This window comes from Heloderma suspectum, chromosome 2, assembly GCF_057233095.1.
Source record: "Heloderma suspectum isolate Gila_16-S chromosome 2, 16-S_ref, whole genome shotgun sequence".
In the NCBI taxonomy this organism is placed as follows: Eukaryota; Metazoa; Chordata; class Lepidosauria; order Squamata; family Helodermatidae; genus Heloderma; species Heloderma suspectum.
The window spans coordinates 125886312-125909517 of record NC_139459.1 but is presented as its reverse complement, the minus strand read 5'-3'; the positions used below and the strand labels follow the sequence as shown (position 1 = coordinate 125909517).

At 43.3% G+C, this 23206-nt stretch overlaps 1 protein-coding gene across 1 annotated transcript in view; it reads left to right on the top strand.

The window, feature by feature from the left end:
• The window catches only part of PALM2AKAP2 (PALM2 and AKAP2 fusion), a 315866-nt gene that overhangs the window by 70372 nt on the left and 222288 nt on the right, over window positions 1-23206 (top strand). Inside the window, exon 3 of the mRNA XM_084834726.1 lies at window positions 4257-4387. Coding sequence (XP_084690852.1) covers window positions 4257-4387 — 131 coding nt within the window. The remainder of the gene's footprint in view (window positions 1-4256; window positions 4388-23206) is intronic.

Below are 23206 nucleotides of genomic sequence, written 5' to 3'. Positions count from 1 at the left end.
ACTTTGTTAAAATGTCCACTCTGAAAACAAGCCACCCGAGGAACCCAACAACAAGCAATGGCTTCTCAGGGTGGCTTGAGTATAGTTAACAAACCATGCTAAAGCCACCATGCAGGGTTCAGATGTCATGACAAGACACTTTGAAACAAACCCACCATGGCTTGTAGTGTCATGCAAACCAGGTCATTGTGGTGATGACATGTATTTGCGTTTCTATTTAAAAGTATGGTAATCATTTCTAAAAGTGCATCTATACATATGCAAATGTTATGCAAATCTGGGTCCTTTTCTTGTGATGCTTCTCTTTTTTGGTGATGCATAAGTGTGTTTGTGCCCCATCAGCCCTTAAACGTCATGGAGGCAAAGCTGAATCCCTCTCCCTGATGAGTTGACCTGTTTATCTAGCGCTTCTAATCTCTGCTCTTTGATTTCTTGGGAGCATCATCAGTCTGTATCTGCTTATTACAGAGAACTCTGGTTTCCATCAGTGATTCATGACTGATGCTTCCTGTCCTCACACTAGCCATGCTAAAGAGCCTAGAATAAACTAGTGGCAAGAGACATGCACATCCCTAAAATAGCTTGAGGTGCTCAGCAGTCTCCTCCTCCTGACCTGATATATGCTTGAAAAAGAATAGGAACGGCCCAGATCTGTGAATGTAATCAGTATAATTAGCAGGAAAGGATTAAACAGTTGTCTATCCCAACATAGTTGGAAACAGTATGTCTTTGTGTGTATGTGTGCGTAGTTGCAGGAAGCAGAGGACTTCCATCTTGGTCTGGCTTAACTCCATAATAAGACCCCAGCAGAGTTAGTTATAGTAAAGGCCAGTATGTTTGGTTCCAGTTTCTTGCAAACTCCCTAGGAATGGAGGGAAACAACTGCTGGTTACATGCAAAATGTGCTATACACATTTAAAACTGCCCATGGCATAGCACTGTGGCCAACAATTCTTAATGATCTTGTGTCTATATATAACTGTATGTCCATATATTTAATTAGGCTGATTTAAAAATTCATTCTATGTCTGTGCTAAAACAGCTTGTGTTGTTTCTAATCAGTACTGTTGTTCTCTGTCTTTCTGGCTCTCTCTGTCTCTGTCTCTGTCTCTCTCTCTCTCACACACACACACACACACACACACACAAATTTATCATACTCAGATTTTATATTTTCCAGATCTCATGAAGCTCACCTCTTGGCATACAGATTTTAGAGTTTTGCAAGCTTTAGACAAAGCCTGCAAAGTTAAACACATGAAAAATTCTGTTCACTATCACAATCTATGGGGAGGCGGTCTTGGGAATGGGTGAATCTGCCTATTTCTGATCTGTACAACTTTCATATGTGTTTACCCATAATTCCCTCCAGTTTTCTGCTTTAATCTGTGAATTTAAATACATCTGCATTTTGATTTGGCCATGGCCACTGGTGTCAGGAGGGGGCGATACCCGCTGACAACATTTGACCTGTGGAGAACTGGGATGTCAACCGCCTTCACCCAAAACTAGTTCCCCAGCCTTGAACTAAAGGTTGCTTCCTTGGCAACAGTATCTGCTATGAAGTTACTGAAAAAAATAATGATGTACCCTGGAAAGGGCTGCATGAGCAGAGTGATTTAAGTGGCCCTGGCACTTTTGTTCCTGGTGTCTGGCAGGCAGAACAGGAGGAGATTGTATGGCTCTACTCATTCTGATAGGAGACCCCTTGTTTTCTAGAAATAAAGCTTCATATAATCCTATTGTTGAAAATCCTGCATTGCACCTGAATTTTGCAGTTTTATTCCAGCAATCCTAGCGTAGGAGTGGTAGCAAAATTTATCAAGACACCTGTGCCTGAGTCTGCATGCAGATAAACTATCCATTGTTTCCTCCTGGGAGTCAGAGCCATGCAGTCGTTTGCTGGTGCCAGGAAATATTATCATTGCTAGGACGGCTCATCACTTCCTTGCTTTGCCAGGGGAAGCTAACAGCCAATTAGCTTTTCAGCACTGATTCTGTTAGAAATGCTGTAAACAACAGCAGCTGGTGGGTGAACCTGGCTGGAGACCAGTCCAAAAGATGGAACCCAAAACCGCTTTGTAAACTGCGGGGGACAGAAGAACAAGAAACCTTTAAACATGACTTCATTCTTGGGCTGGTTTGATTTTGATTTATAGGAATCCTTAGGCAGCTAGACTCCTTCTGCTTATGTGCATAAACTTGTTCTGCTCTTCTGGGGCTCCTTCACACAGAGCTTTATCCTGCTATTGAGATTGCTCACTCACAGAAGTTTGCGGGCCTTTTAAATGACGTCGTGAATCTCCAGGGCATCTCCTGCACTAAATGACCTGTATTCCATTTTTAAATAGATTGCAGATAATGAGCTATTAAATTACCCCAGTTGCTTTCCGCTTAAGTTCCCTCTGTGAAAAGAGGAAAAGCAGCAAGAAGAGGAGCTAGACCAGTGAAAGATATGGAAGACTCAGATAAGGGGGAGATGGAGGGGGAAAGGCGAGGGGGAAAAGGAAGCACATGTAAAGGGAGTCAGTTGTGATCCTGCATTTAAAACAGAAGCAGAAAGCCCCATTTTAAATGCAGGATCTGAGGCTGGTGTAGAGATGCTCCTAGCTTGATCTCCAAGTATGTTTTGCTGGTGTCAATCTGTTAATCCCTTATTGGGCAATGGTTTGGATGCAAAAAGTGCCCTTCCACAAGTTTTCTTCACTTTATGGAAGGATCTCTACTTTAGAGATGTGCAAGAAAATTGAGTTATGCCACTCCTTGCACAACCATTTGAACAGGGCAGGCTTTGCAATCCAGAACAGTTCACACTGCAGTCATTAGGGCTTGCTTTCCCATGCATGCATCCCTTGTATGGACAGGTAATTGTGTTATCCCTTTGCTCCCTGTGGTGCAGTTCCAGATACTTTGTTGTGTCCTGCTCTTGCTCCTAAGGGACCAACCCAATTCCCCCCCCCCAACACACACACACACACACACACACACACACAAATGTGTAATGTTAGTCAGCTACGGTAGATCTAGATATAGATCCAGTCTTGAAGAAATTTACAGCAGTTTTCAGTGGGCTACTTGTGCGTTTTTTTGTTGCTAGTCATGAATGGTATATTGAATACTATCCAGTAAGTGTCTTGTGAATTGATGTGGCAAATACAAAAGAAAGGAAGAAGAGACACATTTCCCTGGAATGAAATGTTTAACTTTTTGAACGTAGTGAAGTATCCCCACAACAGAAAAGCAACTTTAAGAGAAGGCATGTGGGCAGTATGCACAACACATGTATACTAATTGCACGCAAAGCCTTATGCACATGTTACTTGTTAGTTTTTGTAAACCGCCCAGAGAGCTTCAGCTCTTGGGCAGTATAGAAATGAAATAAATAAATAAAGGGCACTCACACAAGTGGGGCTGTGCTCCTGGCCCCACCCCTGATGTCGCTCTCTTGGGCTGCCTCTGCCCCCTAACTCCAGTATCCAGCATAGAGGTCTGAATAGGAAGCACTATTCATGAATAGGCGCTCATGCATTGGACTCTGTGCAGTCCAGACACATGTAATATTGGCTGCCCAGATCTCACGAATCCCCCAGTAGATGACCAGCTGCTCACAAGTAGAAGTCCCTATTCAGATCTCCATGCTCAACACACAGAAGATGTTTTAGATCTTCAACTCCCATCAGCCCCAGCCAGCATGGCCAATGGTCAGGAATGCTGGGGGCTGTAGTCCAAAACATCTGGAGGGCACCAGTTTGGGGAAGGGTGTTCTGCTCTGCATGGACCTGATACTCTATCTACTCTGCCCTACACTGGCTCCAAGGTATATTATAGTCAGGATTTAACTACCATAGAAAAGGCGGCTACATACAAAGAATGACATAATTCTTGTGCCTCTAATAGTTGTGTGGAAGAGGGAATTTTAGCAAGTGCAGTTTTTCTCACCCCTTCATGAGTAAATGCCCCTGCCAAAACTTGATTCATTTTCTCAGTTTGATTGTCTGTTTACAGGCACAAATTAAAATTACTTCTACTTAACAAATCAATGACCAATGCATTACACAGAGTAGATGTGACACCCTGGCTGAATGGAGATCTGGATGAGTCCTTGAGGGATTTATGCAGAGCAGTGAAGGTGTGTCTTGCCGAAAGTGCTCATCGGTGACTTTAAGAGGGCCATTAAATATTTAGGAGCACAAGTCCTCTTACTGTCTCTCTAAGCGTGCCTCTCTTCTTTCTTTTCTCTGTCACCTTCTACCTAGTCAAAAGCACTTCGTGAAAAATGGTTGCTGCAAGGAATTCCTGCCGGTTCTCCAGCAGAGGAAGAAGCCAGAAAGAGACAGTCAGAAGAAGATGAGCTGAAAGTGAAAAAGCTTGAAGGCAACATCCATAGGTAGGCCCAAACTTCTCCTACATCTTTAGGCCCAGGTTCTACTTTCTAATAGTCGTGTTGACTGTATGTGGTAAACCCACAGGGACAAAAATTGCATTGTGGTTGATTCAACTGTAGATAAATCAATGAAGGCTTTAGCTGATTATTCAGTGGAGACCAATCAGAGTTGGTGAATTTAATCAGAGGGCCTTTAAGTTAAGGGCACACTATTAGTTGCTGTAACTGGCATATTAGTTGCTGTAACAGGGAATGAAAAACAAAACATTAACAATGGGCTTTGAAACCTGTGTGCTCTATGATTGTCTGATGCCATCTAGCTCCATGGGCCCTTGCCTCCTGAAGTCAGGCAGGTGTCTATGAAATAGGGCCTTTTAGGAGATGGTGGTCTATTAGTAGAATCACGCCATCTAGAAACAGTAGTCTATTTGTGGAATTTTCTTCCTAAGGAGGCCCACTGGATTTGCTCCTTGGTAGTGGTCAAGAGGTAGATTGGGCAGGTGTTTGTATGCTCTGAAGGACTTGACTATTGGTAATACCGTGTGATGTGGCGGTGGTGGTTTAATCTTTCTTGGTGGTTTTATGTTCTGGTGGATTTTTTTTATAGTTTGTATTTAACTCCCTGTATAAGCTGTTTTGGAGGCTACAAGGCATAATGTCAAGTATAAGACAAATAGGAAAACCATGGGTGGGAGCTCTTTCTTGTTAAATTTAGGTTCATGCATTTCGTTCAGTATCTTAAAAGGCACCTATATGAACATTTTGGTAATATGCACATTCTTTTAAAACATAATCAACTGGTTAATTGGTTAATAAGGAACTTTAGGGTGCAATCTGGCTGGGGAATGCTGGCTGGGGAATGCTGGGATTTGTAGGACCTTTTCTGTCTGAACATGAATGAGATTGCACCCTTAAATCCTTAAATCAGTTGAAAGCCCTGCTTTCTAACAATGTAAAAATTAAACATGCAGCAGGAAGCAGAGGATGGGCAGAAAATTCAGCCCATGTAATGAGAGATGGGCCTTCCGGCTGACTCTGGTGTTCAATAATATTCAAATTATCCCAAACAAAGCCTCTATCATTCACAACCAGAATCATGGCATATCAGCTTCCACAACTGTGCAGAGCATCAATTGCAGCTGAAGATCAAGCCCCATGATCTCTGCCTGCAAATGGCAGAGGCAGCTAGGAGTGTCCATTCCAACTGGAGTGGGCTCAAAAGGGGCTTTGCCTAACTCAAATTTGGGCTGCCTTATTCACAGAGGGGCCAGTTACACATTGCCAAAAAGGAACAAATGCATTGCCAAAAAAAGAGGATAAAACAGGGCAAAGATTGCATAACATTTGCATGTGCTAACTTATATATATATATAGATGCAAATTAAGAAATCATTACTCCGATTTAAATAGAAATACAATACATCTCACTATAGCGGGGGAGACTGTGACTAGGTGACCTGAGTGCCTGCTCAGTCTGCTGTCCAGGTGGTAACCATTGACGGGCAACTTCAAGGCCTCTGCTGCTCTCCCTTCTTCTGGATCTTATCTTTAAACCAGATTTGGACTGGATAGTCCTTGAAATAGAGGACACTATCAAACAGACAACCGCCCTCTCTAAAGAAGGAACCCCACTTATTCAAGAAGGTGGATTTTGCATTTCGTTCTCCTTCCTCTTTGCCCCATCCCTACGTTTCACAGTGGGCAGTTCCACATGTATCGCATCCGTGTATCACAGATGTAGGGCATCTGAGATACACGGCTCAGAAATCTCAGTAATGCTGAGTAGAAAGCCCAAGAGAGCCATTTTGACAGGGTTTTTTTAAGTTGCTTTTGTTTTTAACCTAGTGTAGAGTGTACTTTCAAATTACAGGAATGGGAAATGTCACAGCTAATGAAAGTGACCCTTGTAAAACAGCGTATATGCATGTGTGCGTGTTTGCTTTCATCTAGACAATTTACCATCTTGCTTCCCTTATTTTCCCATTCCACATTATTCTGCCCTATTTGCTCTCAGGCTCATCTTCTTTCCCCAAGCAAATAAATACTTCTCAGTTTTTGAAAGAGTCCAAACCGAGACCAAATAATATCAGGGCTTTTCACACCTAAGATGTAATGTGTCAATGAGACAAACATGTGCTTGGGCAGACATGTATCACAGAAGTATACTCATCAGAGAGCCACAATTGGCTGCAGCTTTCAGCCATGTGTGCACTCACTTCCAACCCTGATTTGATGTTGAGTAGTGTATGGAAAGGTTGTTTATTGCCCTGTCTGGAGTCATGAAAATGTGAATCTACTAAATTTACTTTCAGGTAAATATAGAGCAGAGTTTACTCCAAATGATGCCATATTAGTATTAATTATTTCCCTAGCACTTTTCAACATATGGAAGTTTTTTTTCTACTTCCTAACAACCCTGAGACATACATTAGGTACAAGCCAGTGAACGTCATGAGTGGACCAACAACCCATTTACTGCACAAGATCATAGGCAGCTGGAAGGCAAGGAGGAAATATAGGAATAGGGGTTTTGTGATGTTCAATAGGATTATTTGAGGGGAGTTAAGGACGCAATCCTATACCCACTTAGCTGGGAGTAAACCCCACTGAACGCAATGAAACATACTTCTGAGTAGACATGCATTTATTTATTTATTTATTTCATTTTTATACCACCCAATAGCCAAAGTTCTCTGGGCAGTTCACAAAATTAAAACCATAAAAATACAACAAAAAATACAATATAAAATATACTACATTAAAACTACAGAATAAAAATACAACCAGAGTAAAACCTAGCATGGGGTTATGCTGACAAAAACATAATTGGTAAACCAGAAATTTGCATCCATCAGCAGCTCATTTTGTATGTGTTGCCAAAAATAGTTATATCTTTAATGCTATGGATTTTTATTTTTATTTTGGTTCTGTTTAGTACATTTATATCCTGGTCTTCTGCTACAGTTTTCTTCAACTTCTAATGGCTGAAGCACATTAATTTTAGACCCCACTGATGGCGGGGGCGTGGGGTGCTATTTAGATCATAATGTATATTATTTCACTTACGTCACACTGTGGTTAGCCAGCCCTGCCGCATTTGCTGGCCATCCTGCTCATTCAGCTGAAAGGGCTCTAGACATCTGCCCTAAAGTCCTGCCTTAAGTGCTCCACTGTTCCCGCCTTCAGAAGAGGAGGCCACCCTCTGTGTTTTCTGATGACACACTATTCTGGGCATGCCTCCTCTAAGGTGAAGGTGTTGGTCTTCAACTGATGGGTCAGGACCCATGACTGGGTCCCAGCCTTACCTAAGCTGGGTCACTGCATCAGCACTACCAGTATACAAATATATGGTAGAAAATTCAGAAGAAGGTGCCCAAATGCAAGCATAGGCTATAGGTGGGTTCCAAGTCTGACAATGTTGAGGACTAGTGATCTGAGGGCAGACACTTCTTCTGTGTGTCTGCATCAGAATGATTGAATGATCCAAACACACCCAGTGCAGAGATGTAGGAGAATTTCCTGTCTCTGGGTTTCAGTCAGAACCAGCCAGAACCCTAAAGGAGCAATGCAAGGTGCGAACCCAATCACCAAAATGGGTTATCAGATTAACTGTAGTATTGAATAGCGAATGAACAGGTAAGCAGACCGAGGGAGAATGCAGAAGCTCAATGAAGGCAAAACTTTGGGGCAGAAGTCTAGGGCCCCCAAATGCAGTCTGAGCAGGAGGACCCCCAAATGCAGAAGGATTGACTTACCACATTTTGAAGTAAGTGAAGTAATACACACTGCCATCTAAAGAGACTGTGTCCCCCACCCCATCCTATAAAGACCATTAAGTCTAAAAATACCTAAATGCACCACTGGAAGGATATACACGATAAAGGGAACATGGCCTAATACTGATCCCTGAAGAACTCCTACAGAAATAGCATAAAGAACTGCAAAGAAATAATATGGTATATACTCAGAGCCTGTGTGCATTCTATGATTCTGTTAATTTTTGTTACCATGTACAAGCTTTAAATTGAATATTGGGCACTGAATTCAGAATCCAAAGAATCTACGTGTGTGTGTTTTAAAAACAAGTTTCTAGCCAGAAATAAGGATATTTGCCTGAAAGTGTTAAACCTGATAATCTAGGAAGAAGGCAGAGTAGGAATTCCAGTGGACATAGGGCCATGCCTAGTTCTGTGTGGAAAATTAATTATTAAATAAACCAAAATAGGCAACTGTGCCTCATTTGCATAATTTATGTTGGTAAAATCAGCATAATTTATAAAACATATATCTTGGTGCAGAATTTTTTTAAAAAATGTATGGCTAGAAGATACTCAATCATGGATGTACGTTTTCATGTAACGCGAATAATCACTACACACGATCACTGTACTCTTGGACCTGATCCACACATGCATATACTTCATTACAGAGAATTCCACTAAATCAGGGATAGTCAACCTGGTGCCTTCCAGATGTTTTGAACTACAACTTCCACAAGTCCCAGCCAACATGGCTAATGGTCAGGGATTGGGGGAATTGTAGTCCAAAACATATGGAGGACACAAGTTATCTACCCCTGCACTAAAGCATTGCATTTGAGATGATGTGAGGGGAAAGTTCTATCTATGGCATTGTGCCTTTGGCACATCCAGATGTGCAAAGCGATCAGTTGATGTTGCAGGCATGTGATCGAGCCCTTGATTACTATAAATTTGTTGACTGGTTGCTAAATATGTAAACTGGCAGCACTGAATAGCATTGTAATGTGAGGAGATACGAAACATTGTTGTGCTGTGATGTGACTGCTAATTGACTTGGTTTAAATGAATACGGAAAGGACTTAGACAAATTTGGAAGGGAGGACAGTCCGATCAGTGACTGTTAACTGATAGCCACAGAATGTCGCCTCTATGAGCCTGGTCCACCATAACATCTCTCAAAATAACTAGAGGCCTGCAGCCAATATTTTGACTGGTAAATTTCAGTGCACAGAACCCACCACTCAGTTGGACTGAGTAAACACGGATTGGATTCAGCTGTGTAAGTCTCTGTCTCTTTCCTCCAGGGGTGAGGCAAGTTGTGTTTGTGGTGAGACTTCGCTGCCACAAGCACAATACAATATCAAATTCTTAAGGAAAGCAGTTGTATAAAATGAACTTTCCTAGACACATTATTGACTGTGTGCTGTAGGTAAAGCGCACGCTGGAATGCTGTATGTGTGCCCCTTACGGTTAGTTTCACCACATCGCAGTCTGTTATTTTACAGCACTGAATGGAAAGTTGGCACTTGACATCTGAGGACTAAACAGTCATCCTTTACAGCTCTTGAAAACCCACATACAACCTGCGGCGGCTTCTCGCTATTTGGAAAGCCCCCAGCCTTATTTAGTTTGACTGTATTATGTTAAACAGTATTTCAGAGCTTTATATATCTAAAACGCACAGCGTGTAAGATCTAAAAATACACACGTAGTACATGTCACATGATAACCTCACCCAGTAACAGGGGTTCTCCAGTTCATGCTTACAACTAGCCAGCCAGCCATGCCTTCCTCTGGGATATTAATGTAAACTGTCAAGGGCTCAACCCTCCCCCCTTAATTTTTCTTTTTTAATTTTCGAACTGATACTCAACATTCCATGATTCCTAATGTCCACTGAGCATGCTTAGTGCTTGTTGTGCGGCTGCTGTGTGTGTGTGTTTGGGGGGCGTGCTGCTGCTGCTCCATTGTTGGTGTTTTTTCAAATATTGTTTTGTACTTCTGCATACCTTGGAGGTACCCTGAGTTTGCTGATGCCTCCATTTTGTTTCTCAGTGGCCCCGTTTTGGCTCCACTTCTGTTGGAACAAAGGGACTGAGTGTGCTGTTAGATGGACTGTATTCTACAAGTATACTCTTCAGAGAGCCAAGATTGTCTGTAGTTCCCTGTTGAACAGTATGCTTTGTGATGCATCTGGGTTTGTTTCTGTATACTGTGTGAAGTGGCCCTTACTCTATGAAAATAGCTTAGAAACAATACAGGGCTTAGGTGCTCAGGCTTCTTTATAGTATCAAATTTTATTAAAAAGTACGTTCCAAAATATTTTATGCACTGGGCTGCCAGAGTTAATCCTTATTTTCAACGTTATGTGGGCGGCACTGTGAGAAGGTGTCTGATAAATGGGAAATAGCCATTTAACACAAAGCACAGCAGAACTTCTGAATCTTTCATGGATGTGAATCAAACTATCGATTCATGTAACTCAGTATTGTCTGCGCTGTAGACAGTATCGAGCTACATGAGCCAATAGCTGGCAGAGGCTCTCCAGGGTTTCAAACAGGTGATCTTTTCAGCCTTACCTAGACTTTCTACATGCAAAATGGGTGCTCTACCCCTGAGCTGCAATCTGTCTGTACTGGCTTCAGTCCTTCGTTATCAACTTCCTAAACATGACCTCATTCTTAAAAACCAAATCACCTCTGTTGGAGAAAATAAAAGTTCAGCTCTTAAGAGCGTTGATGAATCAGAGGCAAAACCTGTCCTCTTTCCCTGGAGTCATCATTGACTGGTTCTGCCTCCACCTCAACAGCGTTTTCCATTGCATTCTATCTGCTTTCTTCCATAGACTGGCGTGAATGTGTGTCTTGCATTTGTTGCTGTTCCTTTCAGGAGCTCAGAGCAGCTTACATTTGGTTTCCAGACAGTCTCCCATCCAAGTTGCTTATTGCTTAGCTTCCAGACCATTTTCTGTGGAGTGTAATTGCTTGAATGTGAGGGATTTGACACATTTGGGCCAATTCACACACATATATCTTTGAGGTTGTGCAACTCAGTTTCACACGGAGCCATATGTATGAAATCACACCCATACAAGTAACCATACAAGTAACCCAAAATCAGTTTCTCTGATGTAGTCATTTTTCAATTTTCCAAACAGAGCCTATTTCACATGAATGACTCGAGATGTGTGTGAGAATTTTTTTCATTTCAGAGTGGAACTGACACAGACTCTGTTTTGATGTCCAGAGTGTACGAAAAGTATTGATCTCAGAAATGGCACAGTGCTGCAAAAAGCTTTGGGAAACACTTTGTTGCAGAGGAGTGTTCAGGTGCAATTATGTGAGCTGCCAGAAGCAAAGGCTTTATTAAACAACTATGGATTATTCTAAGTCCCATTGGTTTTAATGGGAGAGATCTAAACATGTGCTTCACTCTCCCATTGAAATCAATGGGGCTTAAAATTTATTTATTTATTTATTTATTTCTATACCACCCAATAGCTGAAGCTCTCTGGGCGGTTCACAGAAATTAAAAGACTTAACTTGGGCTGTATCAGCTCATAATGAAGTACTGGCATAAGCCTTTTTTAATTCATCAAAAATTTAACTCCTCAAAACTCACCCAGACACAACCTATGTGTTCACTATGTAAAAATATTTTTTTAAAAACGAGAATCTGCGTAAAGTCACCTCTGACCTCCGGTAGCAGTGGAATTCCTGCAAGGTCAACGCATCATCCTTTTACCACAAGGGCATGTGCTTAGCAGAAGAAATTTTGCATTCTGCTGCAGACCAGCCTAAGCCTTCCCCAAACTGGGTCCCTCCAGATGTTTTGAATTGCAACTCTCATCATGTCCAGTGGTCCAACCAGCATGGTCAGTGGTCAGATGTGATGGGAGTTGTAGTCCAAATCATCTGGGGGACACCAGGTTGGGAAAGGCTGCTGCAGAATGAGACAACAGATATGCTTTTCACTTGAGACAAATAGACTTTCAAATTGCGATTATTCACAATACCTCTGTATTTCTGTTTTATAGACAAATTATAATTCTTCTAAGTGCTGCCATACACTTAGAAGGACTAATAAGATATAAGGAGTAATGCTCATTCACACATTATTTACTAGTCAAACCCATGTTTTGCAATAGATCCTTTAAAGAAGTGAGTCTCCTGACTCTAGAATAGGCTGACTGTAGGGCTACCAGCTTTTAATTAAAATAATAATAACACTGGCTCTCTGGGTAAGGCAGAACCTGGTGGCCTATGAGTGGAAGCTGTTCAGAACATGGTGAATTATGGACAGAGTCTGGAAGAATATGAAGCTTATTGGCATTTCAGACTCTAGTATTGATTTCATTGCTTTAACCAGTACAATACCAGGTGGTTGACAGATCTTGCTGTATGCGTAACGCAGAGATGGGCAACCTATACCCCTGCAGATGTTGTTCAGCTCCCATCAGCCCCCTTCAGCATGGCTAATGGTCAGTTGATGGGAGTTGGAGTCCAACAACATCCGGGGAGGTGACAGGTTCCCCATCTTGACATAACAGCTCACTGCCTTGAATACTTAAAATCTGTACCACAGAAATCTTAATAAATATATACCCGCTTCTCTTACTAGAGAGAGGCTTGTACCAGGCAAAACTAGAAAAGAATTTGTTTAGACCAGGCTTGGACAACTGTTTATCACTAAGCCCAGTCCTAGCATTACCAAGGGGCACCCTCGGGCAGCTGCCGGGGCATCACCAACATCCTATCAGGGCCCAATTGCCCTTCCCCCCCCCTTTAAAAAGTGGCTGAGCCTTGGAGCTGCTATTTCCATGTCACACAATTCCCTAAAGCAACGTTACATCTGGGGCATTGTGGGAAATTAAAATGATGGCTGGCACCTTGACCCAGTCCCAGTACTGGTACCTGCTCCTGACCCCAGCTAAGCTGGAGTGGGGAGGGGGGACATAAGAGGAGGCCCACCAGAGGCCAATGTACTAGACACCCCCTCCAATCTAGGACCCTGATCAAGCTGAGTCTCACCCACCAGCCATGTAGCGTGGCCTTCCAGGCACTTGACAAATCCTCCAGGTTTTACAGACCCTGGCGAACAGCAAAAACAGGAGAATAGTGAACTGCTGTGGACCACCAAACCTGGTTGGTGGGTTAAATTTGGCTTGGTAGGCCACAAACTCTGCAGGTAAGCTTGCTTAAACACATTCTGGATTTTTCTACATGTTATATTTTCTACAGAACTTCACATGTAGGGCAACTCCAGTCCTAGCAGGGGCGGGGAAAGGCTTGTGCTGTGCCAGAATAGGACAGTTATTTTATGCATTTTTCCCTGGGAGTGGGGGTGGTATTATCACTTGCATAGCCTTGGGTGACTCCAGTCGGGGGACGGGGGCAGGGGAAGAGGCTTCAAGTGCTGTCTGGTTGCCCTGAAAACAATGGAGCCCCACACAAACACCCAAGTCAGGAGTCCACAGTCTTGATGCTGGGGTTATTGCTGAAAGTAGGCCGCTCCTGCAGAAAGTGTAATGTGGAGATGGTGCATGGTGGTGGGCACAAAACCCCACTATTTGTGCAGATGAATGAAGAGTCCTTATTTGGTCCTTTGCTCAGACTAATATGACCACATGCTCTGAGTGGAGAATCATTCTCCATGAGCGTGCATAGTGTGACAAAAACAATTGACAGTGGGTGGTGGAGAATCCTGGAGGATACAATCGACCTCATTCATGCCCAGGCAAGGGAAATCCACACATTCTTTGTGATATCATTGTTTCCATTTCTTTTTATTTTATATTTCCTATCATGATAGGGAATTCATTTTTCTGCTGCATTCAGTGAAGTAATAAATGTAACAGGCTTTTTTCACAGGAAAGTTCTATTAAGTAAAGTATTTGGACAAGTATCCACATGAACGTATTTTCTAACCACAGCAGTCAAATCCTATTGTATTTGCATTATAGTTTGAGACCATGTCCGATGTGTCTGGTTAAGCAAGGAGAAGTTAAACTGTGGGAAAGTATCTAGTGCTTTATTGTACCAACGCTGCTGGAAAAGCATTGAGAAAGCAGACATTTTCTTGCCTCATGCCCTGACCAGAGCTCAGGCCACGTGGTGCAAGATGCTACAAGGGAAGGAGACTTGGTGCTGACCCCTCTCTGGGTACAGTGACCCTGAGCACACACTGCTGAGGAACAAAATAAAAAGCCCTCCAGTCCAATCCATTTACATGCAAAAAAAAAAAAAAAAGGCTGGCCCTACCATTAGCCAAAGTAATACAGTTGCCTTAGGTGGCAGATGCTGGGAGGTGGCAGCAAGGTGTCAGAGGGGGGAGCTGTGGGCCATGCACCTTGCCTTGCAACCCATAATCTAGCCTGCTGCCTTCAGCTGTGGTAGAGGAGGTTGTTCCAGTGTTGAAGAAAAATGAAATGCCAGTCCACTTGGCTTTTGGACATGGAATGGTCGACGATGTGGCCATCTTGGCCGCCTCAGGCAGTAAAATGCTTTGGGTCAGCCCAGCAGCCAATTCAGACATGGAGGGGGGTGTCATGGTAGAGTCCTCTTTCAGGTCTGTTCCATTCCAGCTCTTCTAGACAACTTCCTTGTCTAGAAGTGCATCCAGATCTCTCTATCTATATGTCCCTTTCCTTGGCAAGCTGGAATGATACATGTCAAGGGAGAAGGCTGGGCTGGGGCATGGAGGGGGAGTGCACAATATTACACAGGTTAACTTGGACATGAGTCCCAGTGTGCTCAGTGGAGCTTACTCCCTTGGAAGTGTGTTTACAATTGCAGCTTTCAACTGGAATCCTAACATCTTCACCAGGAAGCAAATCTTACTGAATTCTGTGGAACCAAAGGAAAACGAAGTGTAACTTTCAATATTGGAACCTTACACACCTTTTGGATTGCTTGTATCCTTCATCCCAATTTCTGTCTGCTTAAACACACACACACACACCTACCACTGTGAGCATTTTATCCAAAAAGCTTCCTTTCGTACAGAGAACAAAAGTAAACAGAAACAAAACCACAAAAGCTAAAATGTACGGAAGTGGTTCATGCAAAAAGAAACTGGCTTTATTTATTTTTGTTGGTTTTTTTCTGGCATAAGTATATAGGGTGACCAGATGCAAAGGAAGCAAGGGCTGTTGTGTCTTTAACAGCTTGTAGATAGCGAAGCTTGAGGAATTCAATATTCGAAAGTCTGCATTCTCCCATATGAACCTGCCTGGGTTTGAAGATTAATGGTAGAGGCCCTTCTTTTCATTTTGCCACTATTGGAGGCACATTTGGTGGGAATGCAAAAGAGGGCTTCTCAGTGGCTGCTCCTAGGCTCTGGAAACGCCCTGCCAAAAGCGAGTCCAGGGTAGCTTCATGCCTGTTGTCCTTTCACCACAGGCAAAGATATTTTTATTCAGACAGCTTCTCGCTTGTGTGCTGAAGGAGATTTTACCTGGCGGACACTGTTTATTTCCCTTTTGATTGATGAGTTTTCATTATAGCTTTCTATTTTATCTGTATTTCATTATTGTTGGCTGCCTTGAGCACAGTTTTTACCGGAAAGGCAGGATATAAATTTAATAAATAAATCTACAAATACCAATGCAAACTGCCCTGCTCTGCCCATCCTGGATTAATATGTAGATCAGAATGTAGTTATCCTTTGGATTTCTCCTTTCTCTGAATTTTGTGATGTAGTTCTCGGTGCAAAGAATATACCAAAATACTATACATATCTTAGGATACAGTATGCTTAGAGATGTGTATTTTGGGAGAAACTACATATAGAAATGCATATCTTGTGAGAAAATACATTCAAAAACACGTATTTAAATATAAAATTTAATGGCGATTTTTTAAAAATCACAGCTTAATGCAGAAAAGGGACAGAATTATGAATGAACACATACAAACACATCATAGTGGAAACAGACTGATCTGCTATACCTATGCGCAGTGGAAGATGTTTTAGCAGATTCAGCTTGTCATGCAAGAAAAGCTCCATTTGTTTGGAACTTCCTCTTCTTCCACAGAGCTCGGTACAAGAGTCCTGCTTCCCCTGCCAGTCAGGCATGAAGTTGGGCCTACCAGCATCTTTTATGGTTGACAGGCCATGTCCAGAGTGGGTCATGTGACTGTTCCTTGATGGGGTTGACTATCTGCTTCACTGAAGTTTGGAAACTCTAGGAGGAAGTGGAAGGAACATACGGAATAAGAGCAAGCCTATAGCCTAGTTGTAGCAGTCTAAACTGGCATCACATACTTTGATTTCATTCTCACCAAAGGTCAGCTAAAGTGGGGAACATTTCCCACACTCCAATTTGGAAAGAGTTTAGATGGATCAGAGTATTTACTCCGATGTTCAGGCTAGGTCAAAATTGGTATTTTGGACATCTATGGCACTAAGCCGTTGACACTTGGATAACCTGGCTCTTTCTGGACGTAATTTGATCCGTCTTGGACATTCTGCTAATCCATGCCCAGAAAATGCAGCTGAAAACCAGTATATTTCAGGAGTTCATTGAGATCTCTAAGATTTGCTTCCATCATGTCTCTTGAAACAGTGCCTTGTAAAGGGTTTAACAATCCCATTCTGTCATATCCAGCCACTAATTTCTCCTGGCAGAAAATGTCTGGTGTTCTACAGCTCCTTGGTACATTAGGGGTGGGCAACTTGTGGCCCTCAGATGTTTTGGCTAACAACTCCCATGATCCCTCACCTTTGGCTGTGCTGGCTACAGCTGATGGAAGTTGTAAGCCAAAACAACTGGAGGGCAACAAGTTGCCCACCTCTGATTTAAATTATAGATTCACTTTGATCCAAATACACCAAATGGATGAAATGCCAACAATGTTACTGTTAAAAGGACCAATGTTCTAAATATTTTAATTGGTCCCATACATCCAACCCGTTCAATTCAGCTCCCAATTCAAATGGCAGAATACATTGCCTCATAGGTTAGTCTCCCCATGGACAACAGTATGAATATTGTGAAAGAGCTTCTGTATCTGTAGTAGCATGTATGTGAAAACATGTCCAGTCTCTTCCAAAATTAGAAGGCTATTTTATTGGCTTTGTGTGGAGAGCTCTTGGCTCAATATCCATCAGAGGCAAAGTTGGAATCTAAGTGTAACAGATATGAGCTGCCTCTCTCGAGGGCTGTGAATGGTATCTGATACACACTACTGAAAAGCTCCCCAGTGTCTCCATGAGTACGTGAGGTGGGAATTGGAGTATGTTGTGAATATTTGGTTTAACTGCCCTCTTGCTGTTAGATCAATGACTGACTGGCGCCCATGGAATGGTTTAGGAATGGCATGTAAATGGGTGAACTGAGTTCTCCAGCTTCTCGCAAAGCTTAAAGAGGCTCAGGGGACAACATGGCAATGGCCCTGCTGCAGCTGCCTTGCAAAATATTCTTCTAAAATTAGCATGGATATTCCATTGCAGGTGTGGCAGCTTGTGAACATGTCCTCATGGATTATCACACAGATCAAAATGCCTACCACCACAGCCACCCAGATGACATTCTTAGGCCTGAGAAGTAAATATTTGACCACTGCACGTTTCCATAACCTTCTTCTGTACTAATATATAGCAATACCTTGCTTATCTGTGTGGTGGGCTGCATATATGAGGCCATTCAGCAGAAGCACAGAAAAACTTTGGTTTTTAACCAAAGTTTAACTCCCATTCTGCGGGAGATTCCTTTCTTTGGAACTCCCGACACTTCTTTCTTTTTAAAAAAGCAGCCACAGGACAGCAGTTGGAATTAGGGCCAGGGCGAGAGGGGTTGAATCGCCCCCTGAAGCGGCTATGAGTTCGGGAGGGGAAAACTTATGGGCAACATTTGTGCTCTCTGGGGTGGGGGCAATTTGTATTGGGGCTGAGGTTACTGTTTAAAATAATCTCTAAAGTTGCTTTTTAAGAGAGAGAAACTTGGAAAATTCTAATCATGGAACATACATGTAGAGATGTGGAGGCCCATTAAAACATTGTGACAAGATATCCATTTTTTAAAAAATTGGTATTTCTGGCCTTTCATATCTCTACTCCCATGTAATGGGCACTTGGTCCTCCAAATGTGATATTTTGGCCACAGAACTGAGTTTCCTAAGTATCTTGGGTTTGGTTTTTTAAAAGTAAGTTTCTAGTCCTCGTTGTTCCTTGAAAGATTATAGGCAGTGACAGATAAAAACAAAGAAATCCAGAGGAATTGCTGACTAAGATTTCCATTTGTCAGAGGGCAGAGCTTCAGTGCCCTAGCCCTTTCTCATAACTGGCAATTTACTAAATTCATATTGCTTTTAAGAAAAATAATGAAAATCTGCATAAGCCACATGGAATCCAGCTTTTCTTCTTGTAGAATTTGGGTTATCTTGGCACAATATTTTATCAGGAGATGAGTTTTTGTAGGGCATGCACACACAACCCTGTTAGTTTGTGAACAGACACATTTCTATATGATTGATTGATTGATTGATTGATTGATTGTATTTATACCCCGCTTTTTTTCCTCTTGCCAGGAACCCAAGGCGGCTTACATTATCCTCCTCCTCTCCATTTTATCCTTACAACAACAACCCTGTGAGGTGGGTTGGGCTGAGAGTCTGTGACTGGCCCAAAGTCACCCAGTGAGCTTCCATGGCTGAGTGGGGACTAGAACTCAGATCTCCGAGCTCCTAGTCCAACACTCTTGCCACTACACCACGCTGGTTTAATCGTAACCCTGCTATAGCTTTAAGATATGAGAAAACTATGTGTTGTTGTTGTTGTTTATTCGGTCAGTTGCTTCCGACTCTTCATGACTTCATGGACCAGCCCACGCCAGAGCTTCCTGTCGGCCGTCGCCACCCCCAGCTCCCCCAAGGTCGAGTCCGTCACCTCCAGAATATTATCCATCCACCTTGCCCTTGGTTGGCCCCTCTTCCTTTTGCCTTCCACTTTCCCTAGCATCAGCATCTTTGCTACTTGGTCGTTATACAGATTCCTCAGGAGGCAGACAAGATGACTTGGTATCCCCATCCTACCAAGAACTTGCCACAATTTTAGGGTTGGCGGAGAATTTCTCCCCGAAACTTCGGGGGGCCGAGCGCCAACGTGTTCAGCCCCCCGAACAAGTTTCGGGGAGAAATCCTCCGAACCCCCCCCGCCCCCCGCACCCCGCACCCCCCCCCGGGATGGGACTTACCTTCACCGAATGTCCCTCCCGGTGGCGGGTCCGGCCGGCGGTTCGGCGGGTGTTTGAGCGGGGCGGGAGTGGCAGCCGGTCTTTTGACCGGCTGCCGCCGCCGCCATTGCAATCAAAGAAAAAAAAAACGCCCCCTGATAGGCTACGTGACGATTCACGTAGCCTATCATGGCTAGATTTGCAAAGTCAGCCGTGATAGGCTACGTCAATCGTCACGTAGCCTATCACGGGTGACTTAAAAAAAAAAGCGCATACGGATAATGGCGGCCCCCATAGGGAGCCGCCATTCCCGTTCCTTATTTGGTCGCTGTAGTCTACGTAAATGTTTATGTAGCTATTTGCGTTGCCCTTATTTTCGCCGTAGTCTACGTAAACATTTACATAGACTACAGCGACTAAATAAGGAACGCGAATGGCGGCTCCCTATGGGGGCCACCATTAGCGTACACGCTTTTTTTTTTTTAAAGTCACCCGTGATAGGCTACGTGACGATTGACGTAGCCTATCACGGCTGACTTTGCAGATCTAGCCGTGATAGGCTACGTGAATCGTCCCGTAGCCTATCAGGGGGCGTTTGTTTGGTTTTTTAAACTTTCACGTTCGCGGCCGGGCGAGGCGGGAAGCCTCCTCCCCGGCCTGAATTTCGGCCAGGGCGAGGCGGGAAGCCTCCCCCCCGGCCTGAATTTCGGCCGGGGCGAGGTGGGAAGCCTCCCCCGCCGGCCTGAACTTCGCGGGGGGAGCAGTGAAGCGCCTCCCCGCCACCGCGAACGCCCTTTGACGACAGGTAAGGGACTTTCGTCCACCCCTACACAATTTGTTATGATCCACACAGTCAAAGGCTTTAGAATAGTCAATAAAACAGAAATAGATGTTTTTCTGAAACTCCCTGGCTTTCTCCATTATCCAGCAGATATTGGCAATTTGGTCTCTAGTTCCTCTGCCTTTTCTAAACCCAGCTTGTACATCTGGCAATTCTCATTCCATGAATTGCTGGAGTCTACCTTGCAAGATCTTGAGCATTACCTTACTGGCATGTAAAATAAGTGCCACTGTTCGATAGTTGGAACATTCTTTGGTGCTTCCCTTTTTTTGGTATGGGGATATAAGTTGATCTTTTCCAATCTGTTGGCCATTCTTGTGTTTTCCAAATTTGCTGGCATATGGCATGCATCACTTTGACAGCATCATCTTGCAAGATTTTAAACAGTTCAGCTGGGATACCGTCATCTGCTGCCTTGTTATTAGCAACGCTTCTTAAGGCCCATTCAACCTCACTCTTCAGGATGTCTGGCTCTAGCTCACTGACCACACCGTCAAATCTATCCCCAATATTATTATCCTTCCTATACAGATCTTCCGTATATTCTTGCCACCTTTTCTTGATCTCTTCTGCTTCTGTTAGGTCCTTGCCATCTTTGTTTTCGATCATACCCACTTTTGCCTGGAATTTACCTCCGATGTTTCTAATTTTCTGGAAGATGTCTCTTGTCCTTCCTATTCTATTATCTTCTTCCACTTCCGCGCATTGCTTGTTTAAAAATAATTCCTTATCTCTTCTGGCTAACCTCTGAAATTTTGCATTTAATTGGGCATATCTCCCCTGATCACTGTTGCCTTTTGTTTTCCTTCTTTCTTGGGCTGCTTCCAGTGTCTCAGCAGACAGCCATCTTGCCTTCTTGGTTTTCTTTTTCTTTGAGACGTTTTTTGTTGCCGCCTCTTCTGTCCATAGTTCTTCCGGGACCCTATCTACTAAATCTAGTCCCTTAAATCTATTCTTCACCTCCACTGCATATTCATGAGGAATATTAGTGAGCTCATATCTAACTGCTCTGTGGGTCTTCCCTATTCTCTTTAGTCTTATTCTAAATTGTGCAATAAGAAGTTTGTGATCTGAACTACAATCAGCTCCAGGTCTTGTTTTTACCAACTGCATAGATATCCGCCACCTTTGGCTACAAAGGATGTAGTCAATCTGATTTCGGTGTTGACCGTCTGGTAAAATCCATGTATAAAGTCGTCTCTTAGGTTGTTGGAAGAAGAGAGTGTTTGTTATGCACAGTGAGTTGTCTTGGCAAAATTCTATCTGCCTATGTCCTGCTTCATTTTGTTCTCCCAGACCATGCTTGCCTGTAATTCCAGGTGTCGTTTGACTACCCACCTTAGCATTCCAGTCTCCTGTAATGAAAATATTGGCGTACTATCCAGTAGGTGCTGCAGATCCTCATAGAACTGATCTAGTTCTGCTTCTTCAGCATCTGTGGTTGGGGCGTATATTTGGATCACTGTGACGTTAAATGGCTTACCCTGAATTCGAATTGAGATCATTCTGTCATTTTTTGGATTGTATCCAAGCACTTTATACACTTTTTTTAAAGTGGCTTTAGCCACTTTATTATTAATTATGAAGGCTCCTCCATTTCTTCTGTGGTCCTCTTGTCCACAGTAGTAGATCTGGTGGTCATTTGACATGAAGTGGCCCATTCCAGTCCATTTCAGTTCACTGACACCCAAAATGTCTATATTTAATCTTGACATCTCCCCAATAACCACATCCAATTTGCCCTGGCTCATAGATCTTACATTCCAGGTTCCTATGGTGTGTTGATCTTTAGAACATCAGATTCGTCGTTCAACACCAGCACCATCGGCTGCTAGCCGTCCTTGCGGCTTTGAGTTAGCTGCGTCATCACATCTGGGGCTAGATGAACTTATCCTCTGTTCCTCCCCAGTAGCATTTTGACCATCTTCCGACCTGGGAGTCCCATCTTCCGATGGTATACTGACATATCTCTGGTTGTACTGATCCATTTAGTTTTCATGGCAAGAATACTGGGGTGGGTTGCCGTTTCCTTCCCCAGGGATCGTATTTAGTCTGACCTCTCTGCCATGACCTTCCCGTCTTGGGTGTTCCTTCATGGTTTAGCTCATGACATCATTGAAGTGCTCAAGCTCCTGCACCACGACAAGGTAACGATCTCCTTTGCTGAAGGAGAAAACTGTGTATCAGTAAACAAAAATGTAATATTGGATTTTCACCTTATGTGCTTGAGAAGTTACGGGATTTAGTTCTGTAATTAAGCAGGCATTTTTCTCAGTACATACCTAGTTCTTCCAAGGATAACCTGCTGGTGTTAGATGTGAGATTTTTATTTATTCATTCATTCATTTTTGCTTGCCTAGTACGACTGTAAGCAGTCAGGAGCAAAGCATATCAGCTTAGTCATTTATAGTAGCAGAATGGTACCCAAGCCATCAGGTGTCATAGACATCATGACATTAAAGCAGGGTAAAGATTGCATTACTGAGGCAGGGGCAAAGCCCGAAGCCAGGAAATATACACAGTGGATGCATTCATCTCTGGTATAAAATTAGAAGATTCTGCTATAGCTGAAAACACACACATCCTCCATGATGGATCCGTTTCCATGGATACACAGTGTGTCTACCCAGCTGTGATATGCTGGACTTAGCTCTCTCTTTCTCTTCTTCTAGTTCCTTTACAATGCTTAAGGATGTTTCCTGTTATCTGTGGTACTCAGTGTTAGGGATGGAGTAGAGTACCGCCATAACTGGAATCCAGTCTACCCGCACCCCACCCCAAGGTGTGCTGGGCACATATCTTGGATTTGGAGTCCTCCAAGGGTGTAGTGATGTTGCCAATCCCGCCGGACTCCAGAGGCAACAGTGCAGCTGTGAGGCTCCAGAGGGCCGAAATAGAACCAGTGGCTGGGAAACAGGTTTTGGCTGAATGTTCAGATAAACTTGCTAATGGTAAGAGCTGTTCAGCAGTGAAACAGTCTGCCATGAGATGTGGTGGGTTCTCCTTCACTGGAGTCTGGACAGCCATCAGTCAGGGATGCTGTTGTT